This window comes from Branchiostoma belcheri, unplaced genomic scaffold (assembly GCF_001625305.1).
Source record: "Branchiostoma belcheri isolate BF01 breed outbred unplaced genomic scaffold, Haploidv18h27 scaffold5, whole genome shotgun sequence".
Taxonomy (NCBI): Eukaryota; Metazoa; Chordata; class Leptocardii; order Amphioxiformes; family Branchiostomatidae; genus Branchiostoma; species Branchiostoma belcheri.
Genome location: NW_017804131.1, coordinates 2,771,746 through 2,781,994, shown reverse-complemented (window position 1 = coordinate 2,781,994; position 10,249 = coordinate 2,771,746). Strand labels below are relative to the sequence as shown.

At 37.8% G+C, this 10,249-nt stretch overlaps 1 protein-coding gene across 1 annotated transcript in view; it reads right to left on the bottom strand.

Moving 5' to 3' along the window:
- LOC109479649 (arginine-glutamic acid dipeptide repeats protein-like) overlaps positions 1 to 10,249 on the bottom strand; it is a 90,027-nt gene that overhangs the window by 44,210 nt on the left and 35,568 nt on the right. Inside the window, 3 exon segments of the mRNA XM_019781635.1 lie at positions 606 to 759; positions 1,156 to 1,252; positions 1,777 to 1,882. Of these exon segments, the coding sequence (XP_019637194.1) occupies positions 606 to 759; positions 1,156 to 1,252; positions 1,777 to 1,882 (357 nt within the window).

Below are 10,249 nucleotides of genomic sequence, written 5' to 3'. Positions count from 1 at the left end.
GATGGCAAAACATTTCTACTTCCAGCAGCTAGTGATGATGTACTCCTATGAAATATTTGTTGTGCCACTTTTAGCAACTGCAGAACCATTAATGTCATAATGCATTTCCCCATTCACTAATCCAGTAAAGCACTTTGTACCTTTGCCAACTGGCTTCCGAGGGGTTCATTTCTTTTAAATATATTTCTGTTAGATGCTTGAACTGGTTAACTTAAATTTGTACAAAGATGCTTGCAGGTGACATTTGCTGCTGAGACTTAAAGAAATGTTTAAAATAATTTTGTTCTCTATGAAATTCTACACAAATATATACAATGCTAAAAGATATACACAAATGTACGGCAATACCAAAGTTTAGTGGCTTGTTTTTGTCCTTTGTCAGTTTTATCTTAGGGGTTGCCAGAAAAGAAAAGCTCTTAAAAAAACCAATTTCATTTGCGTGGTCGTACATGTATCTATGCCTGCATTATCACTTTGTTCCATTCCTTTAAAGAATTTGCAGACCATAAAAAGCAACAGAAGATAGTGCGGTGTATATGGATCTCCAAATAAACCTCGGCTACAAAACCAGCTATCAATGGGATTGATAGGACTTTGTTCTGTACCTGGTGACTGGGGCCGACTCGAATCTCCCCTTGTGTGCCGTTTAACCTCCTAGTTTCAGGGTTGTACCCCAGGATGTAGAAAAAGGTGTTGGGGTTTGGATCAAAGGCTTTAGCAGCAACAATGTCAGGATAGTGATGCACACAGCACCTTCCCCTGAAAAATACAGACATAAGGATTTTATTACGTCCTACCTATTTTACCTATGCCTATTTTATAACAGTAACGATGTAATATAACACTGTAAAAAGTCCATAAATGTTCCACTTTTCATGAGACATATACTTTTTGATCCGGAAAGAAGAAACCCGACTTGACTTATGATACTTATAAAAACAATCTCTTGCATTATGTTTTGATATGCTAAGCCCTGTGGTATTAATTTCATGGCATGTCAGGATGCCATGTCAACTTGAACATATCTGATTTCCTTGCAGCAATTTTGAGGGTTTAGTTTGAGAATAAAACATGAAGACATGTTGGTGTTACAGAAGAATAAAACATGAATTTGTCATGAAGTAATGTTGATGTTACACTGCAATTAGTACTTACCTCAGAGCAGACACAGGATAGCTGTCTGTGGCGTCAGAGATGAAGAGTTCCCTGGACTTCATGAGGGACTCCTTGATCACAGAATCTTGTCCTGAACCTGGTAGAGGTGAGGAGGAATTAGCAGAAATGGTGCAGTATTCTGAACGGTCACTAGTTGTCAGCTGTGTATGAAATTTTAACTAATTCTTTCCACATTCACAAGCAACAGAAAAGAGGGCCTGCAAGGGGGGGTAGTGTTTACGAATTACGCAAAATTTTGGCCGCCTATTACGAATTACGTTAAACTTAAAGTTTCAGAGCTGATTACGACTTTACGATTTGCGGCTAATGTCCAATTACGAATTACGTTGATTTTTGCGGAGGCTGCCTATGAATTACGAAGTCTAAAACGGCCCGATTACGCCTTACGAAAAAGGGCTTGCAGGCCCTCAGAAAATGTTTATTCTGTTTATACACCCATACCCATGAAATAGAAAGAGTGCTTCACAGCAATACTAACAAATGGCGTTAGGTGGTATAGATTTTGACTTAAACTTGACACAGATTAAAGAGGTATACAGGCATGAATTAGAATTTAGATGGGATCTAGACAGATTTTGTAGGTGTAAGTTTGATACTCACTGTTCTCTGAGTTCCTGTCCTGCACCAGAAGATGGTAAACTGAGTCAGGAACCTCCGATGTTCTGTAAAACCACTTCACTTCCAGATAAACCGTCTCCTTCTTGGTCTGAAAATAAGAAAAGTTTTTTTGATCATTAATAATACTGTCATATATCATATAACTAGTTTTCTTTGACCTTTAGTTGTTCATTTATCAAAATAACATATCCCTTGTACATTACTGTAAAGGTGAATAATTTGCTGACTTTGCAATATTTGATCTCACATTGACCCCAGGGTCAATTCTAAAAGATGTGTATTGAAGATTTTGTTACAGACACAATGAAGGAAAATGGTTCATAAAGAAATTCAATACAATCCATTATGAGAAAGACAAGTACTACAGACATGTGTCTACCTGTTTGTAGATGACTTATTATACTATCACATCTTGTTACTGATCAATATTTGTGTTATAACAATCATACTACAAGTTGCAAGGTGTCCACATAATATACATGTATGTCAAGCTTATGCAATGGGAACATCTGACAGGTTACCCATATCCATATTGACTTGTGCTATAACCAATACAGTTTTGGTGCAACATTGAATGGAAGGGAGCGAAAAGTTACATGTAATTCTAGAAAGCCAAATGTCAATGCTATTTAGTAACCACTCCATGCAAAAGTGATATTAGCTTTGTCAACATTTTATTCTAGCTACTCCATGTATGGAGCTTATAAGTAAATTGAAGCAAAATTGTGTGTTTTCTCTTTCATTCCCTAAAAACTGAAGAATAATGACTACTTAGGTATTAAGAAAGCACAGATGAAAGTCCATCTGCCAACAGGATGCAAACTTTGATAACGATCTTCGAGGTGTTGCAGTGCACAGTTAGTAATTACTCTATCACCTAGGTAATCTAGCTAACTATAAACACACACTCTCCATTCAAATCTCTTTACTACAGCTGCCACTCCCTAAACAAACATTACTAGATCTCCATCCTGACAATACTGTAAGTCTACAAATTTCCACGGTATATTTAGATTCGCGGAATTCGCGGGGACCTCCGTACCGCGAATCTATTTCCCCGCGAATATGTTTTGCGTAAGTGCGTCCCCCTCCCCACATGCATTCACGACGGTAAGTGAAACACAAACACACGCGACAAACACAAATCACTGCAAATCAACTCCATTCTTAGCAAATGTACGTATGTTGAGTACCAAAATTTTTTTAAGTTATACTGATGTCAAAAAATCATAATATTATGAGACACCGAATCGTGATACTGCGGCACTGGCCTTGTCAAACGTGCACCGCCGGACAAAAATCTCTGTGTGCTGAGCGCCGGCCATGCGCGCCCGGGCGGTTGAAAATTGCGGGCACATCGGGCAAATCTACAAATATTTTGATGAAAAATATAACTGCTGGTACCTGAGAAGTGTTAGTTGGTTCTCCTTTGCGCCCTGCTTTGCGGGCGTTTTTTTTTCTTCTTGTTTTGCTGGATAGAAACGCTACCGTGGGCCGCTACAAAACCGTAGGCGACCTTTGCATACTTCCGGGTTCAAAATCTCGCCGAAGACGGCATAAATATTCTTTGTAATATATATTTTCCCGAAAGATTCTTTCGATTATGCATTTCTTCACTAGAGTATCGATGTGTAGTCGTGGAAAATAGCGTTTTAGCGCTTACTAGTATTTCCGAACAAAGAAAATTGTTTACACGTGAGTCAGATCGATCGTCAGCTATACCGCCGGCAGTCTCGCGCGGTGCACGAAACAAATTTTTGCGTCGCGTTTTAGGATATAAATGCCGGAACACGAACTTTTATTATTTTAAATATACACTTTACAAATTTTTCTTTGAAAAATAGCCAAGGAGAAATCGCGAATCTAAAAATACCGCGGATTGTCCATTTTCCCGAAACCGCGAACTTTAGGCCCCGCGAATCTAAAGAGACTTACAGTAGCTTACAATTACATAGGCCCCATGGTGCTTTGTTTGTTAACAAACATACTACAGGTGCAACATTGGACAATACCAGGGAGTTTGTGCAAAAATTTCCATATCAAAATAAACTCTGTACAAGCTACAAAATCATAGTTTTCTATCATCTTTTGGATGGCACAGGTGGAGTATACATGTGTACTTAAGTATTTTTACTTTTAGTCTTCAACCATTTTTAAAAATCCATTCCATGTTTTTCACATCTTACATTCTCTTTCTCACTTTCTTTGCATGTATATTCTTTAGTCTCAGAGGTACATAAAGTAATATTTTCATTGCTGTAGTTCCTTATAAAAAAGTTATATATTATATCATTCCATTCCAGTTCACTCCATTCAATTCAATGAATATGTAATACATATGTTAGTGTAAGTACATGTGTAACAGGAGGTTGTGTTGATCCATTGGAAGTGAAGTGGCCAGTGTTTTGTCAGGCCCTGTATTTGCCTTGTCTCCACATGTTTGTTCAACAAACACTTGTAAGGGAGGGTGCAGTGAAAGGAATCCTGTTCAAGCTGGTGTGGGACCCACACTACAGAATTCATACAAAATGGAGACTATTATATCAATATACAATGTTTGAAGAGAACTCTATGTGATGGGGAAAACAATATTCTGCATCGTGTAGTAATGTAGTGTATGTAAATGCTTGAACCAATTAGACAACATCACCTTTGTTCAAGAAAAAATGTAATGTTTAAAAAATGTAATTCATACTAGTAATTCAAGGTAAGACACACCATGTTTTCCCCTTGCTGATGAGAATTTGTAAATACTAATAATGATAATAAATTAATAAAATAGTATATTGTAAGTTTTAAGAGGGCAACAAACTGCAGTAAAAATATATATCCGAAATGATTCGGAACATTAGGAAATAAGCACAACAAATTTGACTCGTGGCACTGAAGGTAAATCAGGACCTTTACTTCGGTCCGCATCCGATAAAAGCAGCATTGATTCCTGGCCCTGAAAAATGCAGGCTCCTCCCGGGCAGATTGCAAACCATGTCCCTTTGTCAGTACATCCAATTCCCAGTCTGATCTCATTCATTTCCTACCCAAGTCATAAGCAAAGGTCAGCTGGCAAATCCCGCCAAGCTCAGACCCTCAACCCTTTACCAACATGATGGATTCAAGGCAGTAAAACTTACCAATAAACGGCAGTGCGCGGATTTACCCAATATTGAACTACAATCCGCCTGTATTTTACGTCGTCTCGTGTAACCTTCTCGCCATAAGGGCAGCCTTAGGACCAGAATTTACAGCGCTGACGAAACTAAACTTTACTGGCAACACTTAAAGTTATTGAACAACTGTGAATAAAAGTTTGAATCATTACAGTTTATATGTACGTTGTTTATTAAAGAGAGGACCTCACAGTTGGTCAGCAGTATGTTTTATTGTTTCTCCACATAAAGTACGTACATCATGAATATCAACCCATTTATTACGGGGCCCATATATAAAACAAGACAAGACTGCAGTAAACTTGGAAGTGGTTCAAGACTGAATCAAGAGTGCTGAAAATTACATCTAAAACTATTTTAGTATTTATTGGCTTACTTGCTTCTAGTTGTAAATGCTATAAATTAGTATATACTTACTAGTGCAGAATTAGTTTGTAAATTGCAAATGTGCTGCTACTTTCTAATTACATGTAAATCTACATATTATCATTATTAGTACAAGCTACTGTACATTGTGTATCTTCAGCTATTTTTCACTAAAGACAAGTGTAACGACACATAAGTGCATTTGTAGTCAATGTTCAAAGTGTTGCCATGATCTAGCTGTTTACACAGTCAAAAACATATCCAATATATACATATCTACATGTACAAATGTACATCAATACAGACATGTATATGTACAAGTATATACATGTACTTTTCCTCACTTTCAAAAGCCTCAGTAATATGCAAATAAAGCCATCTGCAATATCATAACCCAACTGCACAGAAGGACATTACCGAGGTACAGTAAAACAAATTACATGACCCCAATAATGACTCGAAGGGCAATGGCTATTGACCCCACTGATATAGAGGTTCCTCCAATAGCATTATGATTGACATTTCATACCTACACAAATGCTGTCGGTGTGGGACTCTGTAAGGCGTGCATTTCTTCCATTAGTTTAAGATACTGTATGTAGATCTTGTCCTTTTCTTTGCATTAATTATTTTGTTTTCTTTCTGTGAACTTATCAAATGAAGTTACAGTATTTTCTTACTGTACTGTTGTACTACATATAATACTCTAATAACAGTAAATTTGATATGGCGATGGAGACTGAGATTGGTTAAATGCACTATCTAAAGGCAACAAAGTATCCTGTAAAAATTAAAATCAGCAAGTACAGACATCAAATGCTTCGACTCATTTAGTTCGGTGCCATATCTGAGGACGGCTAAGCCCCTGTGTTCATCTGTACACCGGGCACTTGGCCCCCTCATGCATTATTCCTCCCCACTCAAGCCTAAAGGAATTATAGACTTTATCCCGGTGATTCCCCATAAAATCTGACCTTGCCCCTCCATTAAGTAGCTTTGTAATCTCTACAAGCAGTCACATAGATGACTTTCACTGATATCGGATACAAAGGTACTTCCCAATACCTGCTGTTGGCCAGTTTGTAATCAAAAATGTGCAGAGACCAGTGATATAGAATGTTGCCTTTAGACTACTGCATACTTCAATTAGACAACATAATGAAAGGTTGAATGTCATGGCAGCCTCTTATCACACAACCTGCGTTATATCATTGTTATGGGTAATTTGTATGCATAACAGATGACATTAGTATTTTCCCTGAATGCCAATGAGAGAGATAACAGAAAGTGTCTGGCACTGCAAGTGTTAGTGAGGCAGGTTCCTCCTGACTAACTTTACAACACGTTACAGAGTTAGGCAAGATGGATATGACCCCTAGCAACAGACGTGTGTCAGACTACTAGTATTCGTGCAGAGGACACCCTGAATAAACTTCTTCGAGTTATGTTTGCTTGTAGGTGTGACGGGAAATAACGTTTAATGTTTTGAGGAGAACCTGTATAAAAAGACCATTTTAACCAAATTTGTGTGCGATTGTCACCCTACACAAACTTTGTGACTTGTCAGAGGAGAAAAGCAGTAGCATGAAATTACAAGAGGTTTCATGTTCTTAGTTTAAATCTCTTATAATTTCAGTCCAAGGATTACTTTCTTCATTGACAAAATCAGCGTGGGGTGATTAAGATTGGATTGAATGTTTGGAATTATCTCTGTACACTTCCAAATCCAATTAAAAACAGTGACAAAATTATGTCAAATTTATGGACTGGACGAGCACAACGAATCTCCACTTTCTGCAGGGTAAGACGAGACATGTAAATGTACCGGCCAGGCCAGGTCACAAGCTGGATTTTCTCCAGCCGCTCTGGGCACGAATGAAGGTCGAGGTGTGACATTCGGTCATTAGTAGGTCACCCAAGGTCGGCAGGGGGAGACAGTACTGATGTTAAATATCCAGACTGGCTTCAGGGCGAGATGGCAATCTTTAAGTCAACATAGCATCAGGGAAGATTAAGGAGGATCATCCTATAAATGGGAAGATCAAGTATGGAAAGTAATGGACTTTATAATCAAGGATGGAATCAGGTGAGGACAGATGGATACCAGGAAAGGTCACAGCTTTCTCTGGGGAGTTGGGAATCATCAGAACAGACAGGCCATATATTTACATAACAATGCTCAGTGGCCTGACATGAAATAGTGCATGTAATGGTACCTGCTCAGGTAGAAATGATGGAGCAATGAAGTGTGATAATGTCATCATCGTTCTAGTCTAGGTGGGTTCTCCCATTACATTCACATAATTGTATGTGGGATAACTGACTAGAGAGTAGAGTATGGGCTACATTACAGTTTTGATATCTTCATACCTATACTTTGCTTAGCTTAAAATAATTTCTTATAAAGTTATAGCAACACTTAAAGACTGTTGAAACTACAGATCAACACTTAAAAAAAACACCCATCTTATTCTTCAACAGTTTTTATTTATAGGAAAAATGCAGATACTTAATTCTCCCTCATAAACTTCACAACACACTTTCCCAGACAGCAAGGACCTTCCATTTTTCCAATGCTGTACACGTGTCAGTGTATCTCATCTTTACTTCCATACAAATGAACACCAAATGATCCAGTTGGTATTTTCCTCAGGCGTGTAACTCAAGCCCTGAGCTACAAGTACTAGGCTGCTTCATCCAGGTCACATATACACAGTACAAACTTGTACTTCCATAATCTAACATGGAACATACATTCCCTGTGAGTACTGTATTATTAGGTATACTGGAAGAAGGACATCATTAGCACCTGATAATTGGTCCCGCTGCACAAGAAGGCTACTTCAGCCGCCCAGACCTTTAACTATACTACAGTAAAGATGAACCCTACATGTATGATGGCTTCATAATGTGTAAAACCTACATGTACATGATGGTTCAGAGAATCCCTAATGTACACTACCTTTTTTATCTATTTTTAGTTGACCTTTGTTAGTTCATCTTTAATCTTTTGTTATAATCATAATTTATATGTCATGTAGTTTTGTTGGGGTTATCCCCCAGGAATCTTTGAAAACCGCCAATTATTGGCGACATGTACTTCCTGGTTAAATAATAAACCAAATAAATAAACAAACAACAAATAAACTTTAACTACATTCATAATTTTACTTCTGGGCTTTCATTTATCTTAGCAAGTTTTCATTTAGCTTCTAGCAGCTTTCAAGTTTGTTTGACAAAAATGCAAACATTACCAGTGCAAGCTTCTTTGACTGAAAAGTATCTTACAAAAACTGATATGAAATGGCTACTGGACCAAACGATATTCCAAATTGCTACATGTAGCTGAAGGGTTGGCTGATACAGAGTAGAAAAGATTTGGCCAAGCAACATCATATCTCTGATGTCTTTCAGTACATCTACAGTTTGGGTAGAAATTGAGTCTGCTGAGATTTCCATCTCCTGAATGTAAACCAGGATTTCATGTAAGAAGATACTTTTAAACTGTCCCATTTAACATACACATATGCATCAACTTTAGAAGTACCCAAAGACCTTATCAACAGAAGATAGCAGATGGGATTCTGAAGACTCAGCCAAGGGCAACATTTCACCTTGAAAAGACCTTCAAGATAGAGCTGGAAAGACAGTCGACCTTCAAACCTATGCTTGCCGCTGATCCCCAGAATATGCCTGGCAGTCCAGGCAGACATTCCAGAAGATCCAGATTACTATGAGATGGAATCTCTCAGTCTCACACTTTAGAGACGGTGTCCATCATTTGAAGAAAGTGATGAAGATGAGTATCATTTTCTTACGACATGTCCAGCTTATACTGTAGATAGACGAAAATTAATGAATATAGTCACAAGTAAATCTAGTAAACCTTTGCCAATGACAAGCATAGATACCTTCAAACTACTAATATGTCATGCCCTGACTCCATATGTACCTAGGCCAATATGTATGTAGTGCTTTAGAAAAAGACAGACAAATGTTTAATGTACATCATGCCAATATGCAATTTACATTCATTTTTATGTAGGTAGTAGTGCCTAGGAATAGACTAGTATTATTGTAATGACCACACTGTCATTCTTGTCATACATTGTACCCCGTACAACTTTCGAGCAATAAAGATCATCATCATCATCACTTATGGCCACTGGTATTGAGCATCATGTATTCTTTTACAGTTTCCACACACAGAAGCTGTTCATATTGGCAAGCGAAGTTGAAAAATAAAATCCTATACTACACAAGACGCTTTTTTTTTTCAAAACATATTCATCAAATGAAATTTACATGAACAGAGCTTGATAAAAAACTGTTAAACTGCTTTCTGTAACTAATTCAATTTTGGTATAAAGGCATTAGTTCTACCCCTGCAAGAACATTAAAAGAATGGTTAACCAGACTTATACAATTGTAATCCAATACCTCCACCCCCCACAATAATGGCACAAAAGTCCCTTATTGAATTTGCCAACATAAAGATTGTACACATATATTGTGTGTATGGTGTTCAAATTGATTACAACGCTTCCATTTCCATAGAGATTTTTACACTCCTGCCTCATACATAATTCCATTCAATTCTCTTTATTCAAATCATGTAAAAATCCCCTTAATCTGCAATATATTACCCAGACACTGCTGTTCCCTTGTGTTTATCTCTCTAATGCTCTTTACCCTCCCCTGCAGCCAAACAAGATAACATCCTCCTTTACTTCAGCTTCATCGCTGGCATAAATCGCTGAAAAATATACCCCAAGATTTCATGGCTCCATTGCAGGCACTCAATTTCCACTGCTTCTCACTATAAAGGCGGCATCGGCTGGTGATAGAATCCTGCTGCAAACATTCCACTCAATCAAACACAACACAACCTGTCAGTCCATATATATCACTTTCTGTGGATC